The 19,860-nt window shown below is 43.9% G+C and overlaps 1 protein-coding gene across 2 annotated transcripts in view; it reads right to left on the bottom strand.

Moving 5' to 3' along the window:
* LOC110495483 (interleukin-1 receptor accessory protein-like 1) overlaps positions 1–19,860 on the bottom strand; it is a 385,189-nt gene that overhangs the window by 220,418 nt on the left and 144,911 nt on the right. For both annotated transcript variants that reach the window (XM_036951893.2, XM_036951894.2), the window contains exon 3: positions 7,196–7,475. In XM_036951893.2, the coding sequence (XP_036807788.1) occupies positions 7,196–7,475 (280 nt within the window). The remainder of the gene's footprint in view (positions 1–7,195; positions 7,476–19,860) is intronic.

Below are 19,860 nucleotides of genomic sequence, written 5' to 3'. Positions count from 1 at the left end.
TTCATTCCATTTCCATATTTTACTACGTGTGTCAACACAGCAACAATATCTACCACAATATTGTACAGCAGAGGGTAACTTAATGAGAAATGGTGAGGGGTTTAAAAGTGTGTATAATGTGTCTGGGATTGGTGTCATTTGGGGACAGTGATATGTTGAATAGATAAACACTGAAAGGAACATCTCTCAGAATCAAAGGGTGATTTTAAGTCTAAGCCAAATTACAGGTTGATTCTATATACAGCAGTTCTATACATTTAAGAACATTTTCATTGAAGTATTGAACCTGAAACAGAGGAAGTTTTGTATAGGCCCCTACAGACATGGGATTTCTCTCTCTTTAAGGTACAGTAGGTTTTCCCAGCTCTAACTGGCAGACACTTTGCTCTCCACTAAAAACGACCTACAATGAAGCGAACTAATGAGCCATTCAAGAAAAGACGTCCTTAACCGAAGAGGTTAATAAGTTATTACTATATAATTATTAATACACAATACTGTAACACGTTTTCTCTTTTCACTACCACAGGCTGCACAGCCAGACAGCAGCAATGCAACGTGACAAGGAAGTGTAACGTTTATTGACTTGGAAAGCAACCCAGTGAAATGTTCTCTGTAGGGATAGCTACAGAAAAAAAGAAAAGGCTTGTTCAATTGCAAACCTTCTTTTTCCGTTTTCTGTTCATTGTACGACTAAAATGGCAAACTTCCCACAGATACTAAAATGTCAGAGATATTCCGATGTTAATGTCTAGTGTTAATAATATGTTTCAGAAGTCAATCTGTTGATCAGAAAAGCATGGAGCGTGGCAGTATGTTGGCATGTAGCGTACTTGGTAACAGATTTGGACTAAATGAATCCTCCAGATTAATTTTAGGGAGATAACATGTTTCCTTATGTCCAACCAATTCTGAACGAAATCTGCCTCATCACAGGGAGGGCAATGTGAAGATACATCTCACAGAAACACACATGCCATGTTTGAGAGCCAAGGATTTCTACCTGGGAAACAAAATGTCCCTGTCGGTTGAAAACCTTGTAACACCATTCTATGCAAATGTTCATATTATAATTGTTTTATTACATCTTTTGAAACCAGTAACTCCCCTCAATGTCCTCTGGATCAAATTAAGGTCCGACATCTGTAGAGCTGTGATACGCAATTTAGTGCTATTAAATTAAAGTGATATTTGAAAGTTTTTTAAGTGCAATGTGGGAATCGGCTATCTGCCTCCCAACATGGCTGGGTTTCAGTACCTATCATAGCGCTGGTTGTTTACATGGCAGTTGTGGTAAAACAGCCAGGGAGTGGAGTAAGGACAGTCATGACTCTAGGACCAAGAAAATGTATTTTAGTTAACGGGAAAATATTTCCAGAAAAGTTTCTGTTTTGGAGAAAATAGATTTTTTTCAGACAGCAACGATAAGGTACAGTGCCTTGCGAAAGTATTCGGCCCCCTTGAACTTTGCGACCTTTCGCCACATTTCAGGCTTCAAACATAAAGATATAAAACTGTATTTTTTTGTGAAGAATCAACAACAAGTGGGACACAATCATGAAGTGGAACGACATTTATTGGATATTTCAAACTTTTTTAACAAATCAAAAACTGAAAAATTGGGCGTTCAAAATTATTCAGCCCCTTTACTTTCAGTGCAGCAAACTCTCTCCAGAAGTTCAGTGAGGATCTCTGAATGATCCAATGTTGACCTAAATGACTAATGATGATAAATACAATCCACCTGTGTGTAATCAAGTCTCCGTATAAATGCACCTGCACTGTGATAGTCTCAGAGGTCCATTAAAAGCGCAGAGAGCATCATGAAGAACAAGAAACACACCAGGCAGGTCCGAGATACTGTTGTGAAGAAGTTTAAAGCCGGATTTGGATACAAAAAGATTTCCCAAGCTTTAAACATCCCAAGGAGCACTGTGCAAGCGATAATATTGAAATGGAAGGAGTATCAGACCACTGCAAATCTACCAAGACCTGGCCGTCCCTCTAAACTTTCAGCTCATACAAGGAGAAGACTGATCAGAGATGCAGCCAAGAGGCCCATGATCACTCTGGATGAACTGCAGAGATCTACAGCTGAGGTGGGAGACTCTGTCCATAGGACAACAATCAGTCGTATATTGCACAAATCTGGCCTTTATGGAAGAGTGGCAAGAAGAAAGCCATTTCTTAAAGATATCCATAAAAAGTGTCGTTTAAAGTTTGCCACAAGCCACCTGGGAGACACACCAAACATGTGGAAGAAGGTGCTCTGGTCAGATGAAACCAAAATTTAACTTTTTGGCAACAATGCAAAACGTTATGTTTGGCGTAAAAGCAACACAGCTCATCACCCTGAACACACCATCCCCACTGTCAAACATGGTGGTGGCAGCATCATGGTTTGGGCCTGCTTTTCTTCAGCAGGGACAGGGAAGATGGTTAAAATTGATGGGAAGATGGATGGAGCCAAATACAGGACCATTCTGGAAGAAAACCTGATGGAGTCTGCAAAAGACCTGAGACTGGGACGGAGATTTGTCTTCCAACAAGACAATGATCCAAAACATAAAGCAAAATCTACAATGGAATGGTTCAAAAATAAACATATCCAGGTGTTAGAATGGCCAAGTCAAAGTCCAGACCTGAATCCAATCGAGAATCTGTGGAAAGAACTGAAAACTGCTGTTCACAAATGCTCTCCATCCAACCTCACTGAGCTCGAGCTGTTTTGCAAGGAGGAATGGGAAAAAATGTCAGTCTCTCGATGTGCAAAACTGATAGAGACATACCCCCAAGCGACTTACAGCTGTAATCGCAGCAAAAGGTGGCGCTACAAAGTATTAACTTAAGGGGGCTGAATAATTTTGCACGCCCAATTTTTCAGTTTTTGATTTGTTAAAAAAGTTTGAAATATCAAATAAATGTTGTTCCAATTCATGATTGTGTCCCACTTGTTGTTGATTCTTCACAAAAAAATACAGTTTTATATCGTTATGTTTGAAGCCTGAAATGTGGCAAAAGGTCGCAAAGTTCAAGGGGGCCGAATACTTTCGCAAGGCACTGTATGTGTCACGCCCTGGCCATAGAGAGGCTTTTATTCTCTGTTTTGGCTAGGCCAGGGTGTGACTAGGGTGGGCATTCTATGTTCATTTTCTATGTTTTGGATTTCTTTGTTGTTTGGCCGGGTGTGGTTCTCAATCAGATGCAGCTGTCTATCATTGGCTCTGATTGAGAACCATACTTAGGTAGCCTTTTCCCACCTGGGTTTTGTGGGTAGATGCTTTCTGTTTTTGTGTCTGCACCAGACAGAACTGTTTCGGTTGTTCTCTTTGTTGTTTTGCTATTCAGTGTTCAGTTCAACTAATAAAAGATGAACACGTACCACGCTGCAACTTGGTCTTCACCTTCTTCCACCAACAGCCGTTACAGAACTACCCACCACCAAAGGACCAAGCAGCGTGTTGTAATGGACCCCTGGACATGGGAGGAGTTCCTGGATGGGAGGGGACCCTGGAGGCAGGCGGGAGAGTATCACCGTCCACAGGAGGGACTGGAGGCAGCTAAGGCTGAACGGCAACACTATGAGGAGTTGGCACGGCTGGCAAGGAAGCACGAGAGGCAGCCCCTCAAAAACAATTTGGGGGGGTGCACACGGGGAGTGTGGCAGAGTAAGGATTCAGACCTGAGCCAACTCCCCGTGCTTACCGTAAGGAGCCGAGGATGGAACCAGAGCCAGTCGGGGTGGAATTGGAGGTTGAGCAAAGGGAGCGAAGCAGAGACAATGAAGGAGTTGATGGGGAGATTGGAGGAGAGTGTAATGAGGGAGTTGCTGTGTTGCTGCATGAGGCACGATATCCGCCTGACGGAGCGTGTCCTGGATTTGACGTCACCTGAGTCAGCTCTCCATACTCGGGCCTGAGGTGTGTGCTAGCCGTCTGGTGAAGACTGTGCCTCCTGTGCGCCTCCCCAGAACTGCACGTCCTGTGCCAGTTGGGCGCTACAGATCTCCAATACGTGCTCTGAGCCCGGTGTGCTACATTCCAGCTCCCCGCATCTGCCGGGCTAGGCTGAGGATCCAGCCAGGACAGATGGTGCCAGCCCTGCTCTCCAGACCTCCAATGCATCTCCTCGTGCCAGGATATCCTGCGTAGGCTCTGCGCACTGTGTCTCCAGTGCGTCTGCACAGCCCAGTGCGTCCTGTGCCTGCGCCCCGCACATGCCGGGCTAAAGTCACCATCCAGCCAGGACGGGTTGTGCAAGCCCTTAGTTTGAGACCTCCAGTGCGCCTCCACGGCCCAGTCTATCCTGTGCCTCCTCCACGGACCAGGCCTCCAGTAGGTCTCCCAGCCTGGTGAGTCCTGTGCCTGTCTCCTGTCCGGCGCTGCCAGAGTCTCCCGCTGCCAGAGTCTCCCGCCTGTCCTGGCGCTGCCAGTGTCTCCCGCCTGTCCTGGCGCTGCCAGAGTCTCCCGCCACGAGGGTCCCCAGTCCTGGGTCGGTGGCGAGGGTCCCCGCTCCAGAGGCGCCACCTAAGTGGGCCAAGCCTAAGGGGTCTACGTCCCGCACCAGAGCAGCCGCCGTAAAGAAGGCCCACCCGGACCCTCCCCTTTAGAGTCAAGTTTTGCGGCCGGAGTCCACACCTTTGGGGGGGGGGGGGTACTGTCACGCCCTGGCCATAGAGAGGCTTTTATTCTCTATTTTGGTTAGGCCAGGGTGTGACTAGGGTGGGCATTCTATGTTAATTTTCTATGTTTTGGATTTCTTTGTTGTTTGGCCGGGTGTGGTTCTCAATCAGAGGCAGCTGTCTATCATTGGCTCTGATTGAGAACCATACTTAGGTAGCCTTTTCCCACCTGGGTTTTGTGGGTAGATGCTTTCTGTTTTTGTGTCTGCACCAGACAGAACTGTTTCGGTTGTTCTCTTTGTTGTTTTGCTATTCAGTGTTCAGTTCAACTAATAAAAGATGAACATGTACCACGCTGCAACTTGGTCTTCACCTTCTTCCACCAACAGCCGTTATAGTATGTGCACTCTCCAGCCAATCAATAACATAAATTCTTCAATTGAACAATTCAATTAAAGCACATTGTTGGAATTAAAACCAGAAGCATCCTGTCAAAACTCTAGAGAAAAACCTCTTTCCTCTTCGGACGATTCCTACGGACCTGGAGATTGGTAAAGGTTGACGACACAAAGACAGAACATAACAATGGGATTATTTCTTATGATTATAGCAGATTAAGTGTTGCCCCTAATTGGTGTAAACAGTTGTGACTAGCTACAAAGCAACACAATCATCCAAATCAAATCTCCTGGCTCGACTATTTCGGCCTGATTACACAATAACCCCACAGTGAGTGATCGTGTTCCTCCTCAGGCATCGGCTACACAGCCTAGCGCAGCACTGAATAGAATAGAGAATCATGGTAGAAGTGGGATTGGAACTGCTCTCTAACTGCCTGCATGTGTTAACTCTCTGAGCCATGCTCCCTGGCTAACTGCCTGCCTGTGGTCCCTCTCTGAGCCATGCTCCCTGGCTAACTGCCTGCCTGTGTTAACTCTCTGGGCCATGCTCCCTGGCTAACTGCCTGCCTGTGGTCCCTCTCTGAGCCATGCTCCCTGGCTAACTGCCTGCCTGTGTTAACTCTCTGAGCCATGCTCCCTGGCTAACTGCCTGCCTGTGGTCCCTCTCTGAGCCATGCTCCCTGGCTAACTGCCTGCCTGTGTTAACTCTCTGAGCCATGCTCCCTGGCTAACTGCCTGCCTGTGGTCCCTCTCTGAGCCATGCTCCCTGGCTAACTGCCTGCCTGTGTTAACTCTCTGAGCCATGCTCCCTGGCTAACTGCCTGCCTGTGGTCCCTCTCTGAGCCATGCTCCCTGGCTAACTGCCTGCCTGTGTTAACTCTCTGAGCCATGCTCGCTGGCTAACTGCCTGCCTGTGTTAACTTTCTGAGCCATACTCGCTGGCTAACTGCCTGCCTGTGTTAACTCTCTGAGCCACTGCTGAAGGCAGGGCACATTTTCTCAGCTGAATTGAGGCTAAGAAGGAGAGAGGTCACACTGACTGTGCTAGTGGTGTATATGTGTGTGTGTGTGTGTGTGTGTGTGTGTGTGTGTGTGTGTGTGTGTGTGTGTGTGTGTGTGTGTGTGTGTGGCAGGCGAAACCAGGGCAAACACAGCATTGGGAGTTTTTTTTATAGACCTCAAAGCTCAATCAAAACACAGAAACAACTTGATTTCCATGAGCTTCCACAATCTTTCCAAAGTTGTGGGGAAACCATTCATCAGGTTTTACAGTGTTTGGAGAAAGGAGTGGCTCTGAAAGAATATGTTGGATAGACAATGGTTCCTCTCCCAGTTGAGCCAAGCAGTGTTTCTGAGCTTAAAATGCAGGTTGTTATGGTCTTCTAAGTCAAGACACCTGCTCTGACCTTCGCACTCACCTGGGTACGAACAACCTGTACAGGAATGAAACCCTCTCTTCTATCAATATGACCTAGGAAGCCAGAAACTTTACAACATTATAGAACTCATAAATGATAATGTTGTCCTCCGACGGGTGTCTTTATTCGACAAGGGGAGGAAGTACATTATCTCTCCTTTTCTGTCTCTCTGCACCTCTCTTGTTTCCTCCACCACCACCTCAGCTGTGAAAAACTGTCCATCTTCATATCTTTCCTCCCTCGCTCCAGACTCCATAGCTGCGTTAAAGAACAGGAGTTGAGAAGCCTAAGAGTTATGGGTCTGCCAATGACACTTAATACCTTATTGTTCCCCGGAGAAAAAAAAAAAAAAACTTAAGCATGTTAAGTGAGGGAGGGCCTCTAACAGTGTGGACCCAGGTCCAACTCTCTTCTGGCTGGGGATTAGAGAATTCATTAGTAATCTGCAGGGGAGGACTTTAAAGCAGCTTGATTTATGTGCATAGGTTGCAGAAACTCCTCTCCCCCACTCCTTTACCTACAACTGCTATGTAAACAACCAGGAATAGGATAGGTACAGAAACCCAGCCATTTTGGAAGGAAGATAACCAATTTCCACAACGCACTTCAACAACTATCAGATAAGATAGCAGTTATATTTAACAGCACTAAATTGCTCTAGGTTGACTAGATATAACAGAACACCTGACCTCAATACACAGGAACATAACAGAACAGCTGACCTCAATACACAGGAACATAACAGAACAACTGACCTCAATACACAGGAATAGTGTCCAACGTCTTGGAGCTCGGTGGGTCTAAACCAGATAGCGTCCTCCTCCTTGTTCATTCTGATGCCGTCGAAAGAGATAGGCTCCTCAAAGTCTCCGTGTCCTGTACTTTTATACCACATAAGGCTTAGTCCCACACTCTGGGAGTGGGTGTAGTTCGCTCTGATGTATCCATAGAATAAAGCACATTTAATCCGCACCGGTTCCCCCAAAAGCACTTTGTATTTCAAGTAGTCCACTGACCAATCCGTGCAGTCGTCCACTGAGGAGAAAGGAGAGAGGGAAAGGTAGATTAATAGGACTGTCATAAAAGTGTTATAATGACACGATATAAGCACATTTGTTTCCTTACACAGGAAAACAAGCTGAAATATGCTGATCATTTAAATGGTATTTGGCGCTGGGAAGTGGGATCAGAGTAAAATAAATGACTGGCCTTAGTTAAGTCTCTATGTGAATCAGGAAGTAATAATTGCCCCCACTACAATTGTTTACAGTAGCATTTTCATCTCATCACCCCTCTATAAGCTATTTCCACCACACAGGAACAGTAGAAAAGATGTAGACAGAATGGAACACATAAAAGAAGAGGATAGAGTAGTAGCTGTGGTTGCCGGGGCCTACAGCTGTCTGCTCACCCAGCCATGCCAGAGCACTAGCACCAGCTGTGACCTAGTCAGAGCCGGGGCAGCGAGAGCCAATGGGAGGGCAGAGTCAGGAGTAGACACACGACCACTCGCACCCGGAATGAGGACGAGGAGCCAGGCGCACACGGCGGTTGACAGACAGGGGTGTAAAGTCCAAAAACATAGCACCACCAGACCGTGGAGGCACTGTCCTCTGAGAAACTCACTACTAAAAAGTAGCACCTCTGTATTTAAACAGTATGAAGCATTTTCAGCCATATTACCCTTATTGTATAACAATATTAGACTTCCCAGAGCATAATTCATCCTCTCACCAGACATGCACACATACTACATCCAGATGACTCTTTAACATCAATCTAACACAATGATTACATACAGGCCCAGTTGTCAGAGCCATCAACTTCCATCCTAATGGACAACTCAGGACACTCATTCACATTAAACTGCAAAAGAAAACAAGAGAATATCTCAGCGTACACACTGAACTGCCTTCACTGTCCTCTTTCAATACCACAAATGTCAATGTTCAGGGAATAAATGAAAAATCCCTTCCTGATATTGGCCAGCTACAGGTAGAGGCTGGGGGTCACCGAAGGTTTATCACCATTATGATATCTCATATAGTAGTCACCGACCACCAGCCAATCATATCATATCATATCCCCATTAGGTACCTCATCATTTGGAAAATACCTGAATTGATTCGGTTGGTTTGCATATTTATTTTGGATCGGTGGGGTGTCTGTCTGTCACTCACCCAGTTGCCTACCTCAAGGAGCACTGAAGGGACGGAACAACAGTTCCAAGGGCCCCCAGCCATACACACACCAAAATACACACACACACATGCATACACAGTGAAAAGGCTGTAGAGATCAGAGTTTTCATGCAGGCTTCCGGGCTGTGGAGGCCTTGGCTATTGCTATTAAAATGGATATGATTCTCCATGAGATCTCTACAGCCTTCTCGCCAGATTATAGGATGATCCATTTTCTTTTTGAAGTGTAAAGTAACATTTAATCCAGAGGCAAAAAACTATCTGCTAGCATCTCAGCCAGTGGAGGCTCCTCAGAGGGGGAAGGGGAGGACCATCCCTCCTTGGTGAATTCTTTTTTTTTTTTTACATAGTGAAACATTTAAAAAGTGATCCTTTTTAGATAAAACTATACTAAATATATTCACATGTCACCAAAGCATTGATTAAAACACACTGTTTTGCAATGAAGGTCTACAGTATCCTCAGCAACACTCTGAGATGTAGCACCATGGTGTAGCTGGAGGACAGCTAGCTTCTGTCCTCCTCTGGGTACATTGACTTCAACACAAAACCTAGGAGGCTCATGGTTCTCACCCCTTTCCATAGACTTACACAGTAATTATGACAACTTCCACAGGACGTCCTGCAACCTTTCAGAACTCTCGCAGCATAAACACCCAATCAAATGATCAGAGAATGAATCTAGTACAGAAAGCATAAGCTACAACTAGCTAGCACTGCAGCGCATTAAAGTGTGGTGAGTAGTTCACTCAAAGAAAGAAAAAGACAATAGTTTAACAGTTTTTAATAAATTAATTCCTTCCAAAATTAAGAACAAGCGAGAGAGAGAGAGAGAGAGCGAATAGTAAATATTTGTTTCACTTTCAATTACTTAGCTTGTTGTTGCCATCCTGTACCTGTCCCACAGGTGTGATGTTCAGATGTACCGATCCTGTGCAGGTGTTGTTACACATGGTTTGCCACTGCGAGGACAATCAGCTGTCTGTCCTGTAGCACCGTCTTAGGTGTCTCACAGTACAGATATTGCAATTTATCGCCCTGGCCACATCTGCAGTCCTCATGCCTCCTTGCAGCATGCCTAAGGCACATTCACGCAGATGAGCAGGGACCCTGGGCATCTTTCTTTTGGTGTTTTTCAGAGTCAGTAGAAAGGCTTCTTTAGTGTCCTAGGTTTTCATAACTGTGACCTTAATTGCCTAATGTCTGTAAGCTGTTAGTGTCTTAACGATCGTTCCACATGTGCATGTTCATTAATTATTTATGGTTCATTGAACAAGCATGGGAAACAATGAAGACCTGTGAAGTTATTTTGGATTTCTACAAATTATCTTTGAAAGACAGGTTCTTGAAAAAGGGACGTTTCTTTTTTTGCTGAGTTTATGTTGACTATGACGAGACAATGATATAGGCTGTGTGTAGCGGTTAGAGGTTATGATATGAAGGTTTGGCTTGGAAAAGTTGTTTCGCCTGGTCACAGACAGCCGATGTGGTGTGCACTGAAGTCCACAAGCGAAGGGAAAAGGGGAGAGGAGGAGAGTGCGTAGATAGTTGCAAGAATAAATTACAGACGCAACGAACTGTTTGTGTGTCTGCTATGAAAGTGAACTGTGTTCGCGTGTGATCAGAGGTGTACTCTTGCGTCTCGTCTGTTGTAAAATGTTTCTAAACGGAAGCAAACGGAGCGAAACAGGGATAAACATACCTGCATTTGTCCAATATCAACTCTTGTTTGCAACTGGACTAATTATTACACCCTATATCAGCTAGATGCAGGCAAGAGTGTGCAACTCGGTATTGAATGTGTCACTGTCTGTCACCTTGATTACTAAAAATTATCTCAACCTGTGCACCTACTGTACGTTGTAAACTTTCATTCATAGGCTAGGTTGTAGCAACCTCATGATGGGTACAGGGAACATTAGAGTATCACGTAGTAGCCTAGTGGTTAAGAGTGTTGGGCCAGTAAATGAAAGGTCGCTGGATCCAATCCCGAGCCGACTAGGTGAAACATCTGTCGATGTGCCCTTGAGCAAGGCACTTAACCCAAATTGCTCCTGTAAGTCACTCTGTATAAAATAATAACTAAACATTTAAATGTAGCCTAAACCATTACATTGAGCTGGGAGAATGGAATATGAATGACAGTCGTCCAGTATGCTGTAATAGAAATAAGGCCATGCTCATAAAAAAAAATGATAATCCTCCCTCATCTTAAACACCTTTGATCTCATCTCAGTTATCCCTCCATCTTGTGCAATCCATTCCTCTCTCATCTTAAACGCCACTGATCTCAGCTCAGTTATCCCTCCATCTTGTGCAATCCATTCCTCCATCACTCACTCGCTCTCGTTTCAACTGTCTTTATCTTCCCCCCATTAAAACAGCTGGCTAGCACAGCTGCTGAGCACTCAACAGGCTTGGCTAATTGTGTCTTCATTCATGTTTTATTTACAAGAAACAACTCCGCAGCTAATTAACGGGGGGAGTGGGGGTTGTCCTATAATTCATCCATGCCAGAGAGAGAGAGAGTGAGAGAAGGTGAGAGTGAAAGTGAGAGAGAGAGAGAGATTAAAAATAACTCACATTTCAATAAAGCAGACACTGGATAAGCATCAATACGGCTTTTGAAACGACCATAGACTTCACAGTGGAGTTCCACTGAAATCTACATATCTATGTGTTAGTCTGTGGAGATGCTCTTCAAGTAGAGACCCAACCCCAAGCCACTTCAGGCTGAAGAGCAGGTAGCTAGATGATAGTGATGTATCAGTAGCAGACATTAACAGGAAGACAGCTGTCTTCGGTCTGGGTATTGGGGGACCTTTCGCAGCATGACTTAGAAAAGTGCTACTTTCCTCCCCCTGTTGCCATGGGAACCCACGAACTAACCTTGCTAATCAACGACTGACTAATTAAGCGTCGTTTGAGCACTGTGGCAATCTGTAACTAAAACAAGAAATCACAAAGACGGTTTCGCATAATTAAAAGCTAATTGCGAGAAGTCTCCTTTAGAGAACAATCTCTACCAGTCTTTAATGCACTCACACAGTCAGTCACACACAACTCATATTGCATTTGGATCTTTTCTTCCAATTAGAGTTTTAAATGATGAATAAACAGTCATTACGGAAAGTGAGAATTTATGAATGGTCATATAGGACTGAGCTATACTCCGTTTTGATTCCTGGCTATGTGTACACTAATGGCTATGTGTACACTAATGGCTATGTGTACACTAATGGCTATGTGTACACTAATGGCTATGTGTACACTAATGGCTATGTGTCCTGGCTATGTGTACACTAATGGCTATGTGTCCTGGCTATGTGTCCTGGCTATGTGTCCACTAATGGCTATGTGTCCACTAATGGCTATGTGTACACTAATGGCTATGTGTCCTGGCTATGTGTACACTAATGGCTATGTGTCCTGGCTATGTGTCCTGGCTATGTGTCCTGGCTATGTGTCCTGGCTATGTGTACACTAATGGCTATGTGTCCTGGCTATGTGTCCTGGCTATGTGTCCTGGCTATGTGTCCTGGCTATGTGTCCTGGCTATGTGTCCTGGCTATGTGTACACTAATGGCTATGTGTCCTGGCTATGTGTCCTGGCTATGTGTCCACTAATGGCTATGTGTCCACTAATGGCTATGTGTACACTAATGGCTATGTGTCCTGGCTATGTGTACACTAATGGCTATGTGTCCTGGCTATGTGTCCTGGCTATGTGTCCTGGCTATGTGTCCTGGCTATGTGTACACTAATGGCTATGTGTCCTGGCTATGTGTCCTGGCTATGTGTCCTGGCTATGTGTACACTAATGGCTATGTGTCCTGGCTATGTGTCCTGGCTATGTGTCCACTAATGGCTATGTGTCCACTAATGGCTATGTGTCCTGGCTATGTGTCCTGGCTATGTGTACACTAATGGCTATGTGTCCTGGCTATGTGTCCTGGCTATGTGTCCTGGCTATGTGTCCTGGGTATGTGTCCTGGCTATGTGTACACTAATGGCTATGTGTCCTGGCTATGTGTCCACTAATGGCTATGTGTACACTAATGGCTATGTGTCCTGGCTATGTGTCCTGGCTATGTGTCCTGGCTATGTGTCCTGGCTATGTGTCCTGGCTATGTGTCCTGGCTATGTGTCCTGGCTATGTGTCCTGGCTATGTGTACACTAATGGCTATGTGTCCTGGCTATGTGTACACTAATGGCTATGTGTCCTGGCTATGTGTCCACTAGAACACTGGAACACTGGACATCTAATGCCTTTTCTCCATCACTGCCTCTCTTTCTCCCCTATCAGGCCAGATTAAACACAGACCATTATGGCTCTACATTCACTCGTTTTTACAGCTCAGCGTGTCTTCTCTCGTCTGTCCCTTCACGTAGATAAACGTCCCCAAGAATGATGTCCTCTGTCAACTAGGCTCCTGCAGTGTGAATGGATTCTCAGGTGCAGAATGGGAGCTGTCTCTAGTCCTACTGCTGTTTCCTCGTCTGAAAGGTGTTTGGGTGAAAAAGGAGAAGCGCGTTGGTTGTCAACCTCTTGATTTATCAAAATAACACAGCACATTTACATGAACTGTATAAAGCATTATGTGGCAAAGGTCAAAGAAAAACAGCTTTCTATTTTAGAGGAAAGTTATCAACTCCAAATGATCCGGTTTGGCTTCGTCTGAAAAGTTCACATTTCCAAGTCTGTATTAATTTGGACAGAAGGTAGTAAAGTTCTCAATCGGTTCAAAAAAATACAAAATGAGTAATAGTAAAAACATCCAATAGATTTTTCAGTTGAGTACCGCCATGTTGAAAATGCCAACAGTTTAATTGAGTATAAAAGCAGAGAGGAGGAGAGATTGGAAATATATTTTCCCTCTTCAAAGTGTATCCATTCAATCAAACTATTTTCATGGAAATATTCAACATAGACAGTAGTAGCTGAGTGAAGAGAATGCTCTGTCTGTCTGTGTCTGTGTCTGTGTGTGTCTCTCTCTCTCTCTCTCTCTCTCTCTCTCTCTCTCTCTCTCTCTCTCTCTCTCACACGACTACCTCGAATCAGCCGTTTCAGACATGATGGGAGGAGAGAAGGGTTATTGTTCATTTCAGTCAGTGAAGAGAAATTATGGGTAATCTGTTGGCAGAAAAAACACAGTGCTCAGCTTGATTGAACTCAATTAACATGTCCCTGCTTACAACAGCTTCTACAGAGCCTGGAACACGAACGGTGAGGGAGCAGGCCCGTTAACTACTAAACGATAACTACACTGACTGACTGGATGGCTGGCTGGCTGGCTGAATGGCTGACTGACTGACTGACTGGCTGGCTGGCTGGCTGAATGGCTGACTGACTGACTGACTGGCTGGCTGGCTGGCTGGCTGGCTGAATGAATGACTGACTGATGACTGAATGGCTGACTGGCTGACTGACTGACTGACTGGCTGGCTGGCTGAATGACTGACTGATGACTGGATGGCTGACTGGCTGGCTGATTGGCTGACTGACTGACTGGCTGGCTGGCTGGCTGGCTGGCTGGCTGGCTGGCTGAATGAATGACTGACTGGCTGGCTGATTGGCTGACTGGCTGACTGACTGATGACTGGATGGCTGAATGGCTGACTGGCTGGCTGATTGGCTGACTGGCTGACTAAATGATTCTCAATGTCTAAAAGTGTAGATGGAGAACTGTATCTCTAACTGGTCCTGAGGGGCTACTAGGTGTGAAGGGTTTTGTTCCATCCCAGCACCGACACTCCCAGACCTGTCATACATGACCACAGCCACCATATCATCCAATGCGTCCAATTGGCTCATAGACACGTAGACAAATAAAAGACATGTAGACACGTAGACACGTAGAAATGTAGACACGTAGACACGTAGACACGTAAACACGTAGAGACGTAGACACGTAGACACGTAGACAAATAAAAGACACATAGACACGTAAACACGTAGACACGTAAACACGTAGACACGTAGACACGTAAACACGTAGACACGTAGAAATGTAGACACGTAGACACGTAGACAAATAAAAGACATGTAGACACGTAGACATGTAGACACATAGACACGTAGACACGTAAACACGTAGACACGTAGACACGTAGACACGTAGACAAATAAAAGACATGTAGACACGTAGACATGTAGACACGTAGACATGTAGACACGTAAACACGTAGACACGTAAACACGTAGACACGTAAACACGTAGACACGTAAACATGTAAACACGTAGACACGTAAACACGTAGACACGTAGAAATGTAGACACGTAGACACGTAGACAAATAAAAGACATGTAGACACGTAGACATGTAGACACATAGACACGTAGACACGTAAACACGTAGACACGTAGACACGTAGACACGTAGACAAATAAAAGACATGTAGACACGTAGACATGTAGACACGTAGACATGTAGACACGTAAACACGTAGACACGTAAACACGTAGACACGTAGACACGTAAACACGTAGACACGTAAACACGTAGACACGTAGACACGTCGAAATGTAGACACGTAGACACGTAGACAAATAACATACATGTAGACACGTAGACATGTAGACACATAGACACGTAGACACGTAAACACGTAGACACGTAGACACGTAGAAATGTAGACACGTAGACACGTAGACACGTAGACAAATAAAAGACATGTAGACACGTAGACACGTAGAAATGTAGACATGTAGACACGTAGACACGTAGACACGTAGACACGTAGACAAATAAAAGACATGTAGACACGTAGACACGTAGACATGTAGACACGTAGACACGTAGACACGTAGAAATGTAGACACGTAGACACGTAGACAAATAAAAGACATGTAGACACGTAGACATGTAGACACGTAGACACGTAGACACGTAGACACGTAAACATGTAGACACGTAGACACGTAAACACGTAGACACGTAGAAATGTAGACACGTAGACACGTAGACAAATAAAAGACATGTAGACACGTAGACATGTAGACACATAGACACGTAGACACGTAGACACGTAGAAATGTAGACACGTAGACAAATAAAAGACATGTAGACACGTAGACATGTAGACACGTAGACACGTAAACACGTAGACACGTAGACACGTAGACAAATAAGACATGTAGACACGTAGACAAATAAAAGCCATGTAGACACGTAGACACGTAGACACGTAAACACGTAGACACGTAGACACGTAAACACGTAGACACGTAAACACGTAGACACGTAGACACGTCGAAATGTAGACACGTAGACACGTAGACAATTAACATACATGTAGACACATAGACACGTAGACACGTAAACACGTAGACACGTAGACACGTAGAAATGTAGACACGTAGAAACGTAGACACGTAGACAAATAAAAGACATGTAGACACGTAGACACGTAGAAATGTAGACATGTAGACACGTAGACACGTAGACACGTAGACACGTAGACACGTAGACACGTAGACAAATAAAAGACATGTAGACACGTAGACACGTAGACATGTAGACACGTAGACACGTAAACACGTAGACACGTAGACACGTAGAAATGTAGACACGTAGACACGTAGACAAATAAAAGACATGTAGACACGTAGACATGTAGACACGTAGACACGTAGACACGTAGACACGTAAACATGTAGACACGTAGACACGTAAACACGTAGACACGTAGAAATGTAGACACGTAGACACGTAGACAAATAAAAGACATGTAGACACGTAGACATGTAGACACATAGACACGTAGACACGTAAACACGTAGACACGTAGACACGTAGAAATGTAGACACGTAGACAAATAAAAGACATGTAGACACGTAGACATGTAGACACGTAGACACGTAAACACGTAGACACGTAGACACGTAGACAAATAAGACATGTAGACACGTAGACAAATACAAGCCATGTAGACACGTAGACACGTAGACACGTAGACATGTAGACACGTAGACACGTAAACACGTAGACACGTAGACACGTAGACACGTAGACACGTAGACAAATAAAAGACATGTAGACACGTAGACATGTAGACACGTAGACACGTAAACACGTAGACACGTAGACACGTAAACACGTAGACAAATAAAAGACATGTAGACATGTAGACATGTAGACACGTAGACATGTAGACACGTAAACACGTAGACACGTAGACACGTAGACACGTAGACACGTAGACAAATAAAAGACATGTAGACATGTAGACATGTAGACACGTAGACATGTAGACACGTAAACACGTAAACACGTAGACACGTAGACACGTAGACATGTAGACACGTAGACACGTAAACACGTAGACACGTAGACACGTAGACAAATAAAAGACATGTAGACATGTAGACATGTAGACACGTAGACACGTAGACATGTAGACACGTAAACACGTAGACACGTAGACACGTAGACAAATAAAAGACATTTAGACACGTAGACAAATAAAAGACATGTAGACACGTAGACAAATAAAAGACATGTAGACACGTAGACACGTAGACACGTAGACATGTAGACACGTAGACAAATAAAAGACATGTAGACACGTAGACAAATAAAAGACATGTAGACACGTAGACACGTAGACAAATAAAAGACATGTAGACACGTAGACAAATAAAAGACATGTAGACACGTAGACAAATAAAAGACATGTAGACACGTAGACACGTAGACAAATAAAAGACATGTAGACACGTAGACAAATAAAAGACATGTAGACATGTAGACAAATAAAAGACATGTAGACACGTAGACACGTAGACACGTAGACATGTAGACACGTAGACAAATAAAAGACATGTAGACATGTAGACAAGTAGACAAATAAAAGACATGTAGACACGTAGACAAATAAAAGACATGTAGACATGTAGACACGTAAACACGTAAACACGTAAACACGTAGACACGTAGACATGTAGACACGTAGACACGTAAACACGTAGACACGTAGACACGTAGACAAATAAAAGACATGTAGACATGTAGACATGTAGACACGTAGACACGTAGACATGTAGACACGTAGACACGTAAACACGTAGACACGTAGACACGTAGACAAATAAAAGACATGTAGACACGTAGACAAATAAAAGACATGTAGACACGTAGACAAATAAAAGACATGTAGACCCCTAGACAAATAAAAGACATGTAGACATGTAGACACGTAGACACGTAGACATGTAGACACGTAGACACGTAGACACGTAGACAAATAAAAGACATGTAGACATGTAGACACGTAGACACGTAGACACGTAGACACGTAGACAAATAAAAGACATGTAGACACGTAGACATGTAGACACGTAGACACGTAAACACGTAGACACGTAGACAAATAAAACACATGTAGACACGTAAACACGTAGACACGTAGACATGTAGACACGTAGACACGTAGACACGTAGACAAATAAAAGACATGTAGACACGTAGACATGTAGACACGTAGAAATGAAGAAACGTAGACACGTAGACACGTAGACACGTAGAAATGTAGACACGTAGACACGTAGAAATGTAGACACGTAGACACGTAAACACGTAGACACGTAAACACGTAGACACGTAAACACGTAGACACGTAGAAATGTAGACACGTAGACACGTAAACACGTAGACACGTAGAAATGTAGACACGTAGACAAGTAAACACGTAGACACGTAGAAATGTAGACACGTAGACACGTAAACACGTAGACACGTAAACACGTAGACATGTAAACACGTAGACACGTAGAAATGTAGACACGTAGACACGTAAACACGTAGACACGTAGACACGTAGACACGTAGACACGTAAACACGTAGACACGTAGACACGTAGACAAATAAAAGACATTTAGACACGTAGACAAATAAAAGACATGTAGACACGTAGACAAATAAAAGACATGTAGACACGTAGACACGTAGACACGTAGACATGTAGACACGTAGACAAATAAAAGACATGTAGACACGTAGACAAATAAAAGACATGTAGACACGTAGACACGTAGACAAATAAAAGACATGTAGACACGTAGACAAATAAAAGACATGTAGACACGTAGACAAATAAAAGACATGTAGACACGTAGACACGTAGACAAATAAAAGACATGTAGACACGTAGACAAATAAAAGACATGTAGACATGTAGACAAATAAAAGACATGTAGACACGTAGACACGTAGACACGTAGACATGTAGACACGTAGACAAATAAAAGACATGTAGACATGTAGACAAGTAGACAAATAAAAGACATGTAGACACGTAGACAAATAAAAGACATGTAGACATGTAGACACGTAAACACGTAAACACGTAAACACGTAGACACGTAGACATGTAGACACGTAGACACGTAAACACGTAGACACGTAGACACGTAGACAAATAAAAGACATGTAGACATGTAGACATGTAGACACGTAGACACGTAGACATGTAGACACGTAGACACGTAAACACGTAGACACGTAGACACGTAGACAAATAAAAGACATGTAGACACGTAGACAAATAAAAGACATGTAGACACGTAGACAAATAAAAGACATGTAGACCCCTAGACAAATAAAAGACATGTAGACATGTAGACACGTAGACACGTAGACATGTAGACACGTAGACACGTAGACACGTAGACAAATAAAAGACATGTAGACACGTAGACACGTAGACACGTAGACACGTAGACAAATAAAAGACATGTAGACACGTAGACATGTAGACACGTAGACACGTAAACACGTAGACACGTAGACAAATAAAACACATGTAGACACGTAAACACGTAGACACGTAGACATGTAGACACGTAGACACGTAGACACGTAGACAAATAAAAGACATGTAGACACGTAGACATGTAGACACGTAGAAATGAAGAAACGTAGACACGTAGACACGTAGACACGTAGAAATGTAGACACGTAGACACGTAGAAATGTAGACACGTAGACACGTAAACACGTAGACACGTAAACACGTAGACACGTAAACACGTAGACACGTAGAAATGTAGACACGTAGACACGTAAACACGTAGACACGTAGAAATGTAGACACGTAGACAAGTAAACACGTAGACACGTAGAAATGTAGACACGTAGACACGTAAACACGTAGACACGTAAACACGTAGACATGTAAACACGTAGACACGTAGAAATGTAGACACGTAGACACG

This window comes from Oncorhynchus mykiss, chromosome 18, assembly GCF_057628025.1.
Source record: "Oncorhynchus mykiss isolate SJ-2025 chromosome 18, ASM5762802v1, whole genome shotgun sequence".
Classification (NCBI taxonomy): domain Eukaryota; kingdom Metazoa; phylum Chordata; class Actinopteri; order Salmoniformes; family Salmonidae; genus Oncorhynchus; species Oncorhynchus mykiss.
The sequence above is the reverse complement of the archived record's forward strand: the minus strand, read 5'-3'. Positions and strand labels throughout refer to the sequence as shown.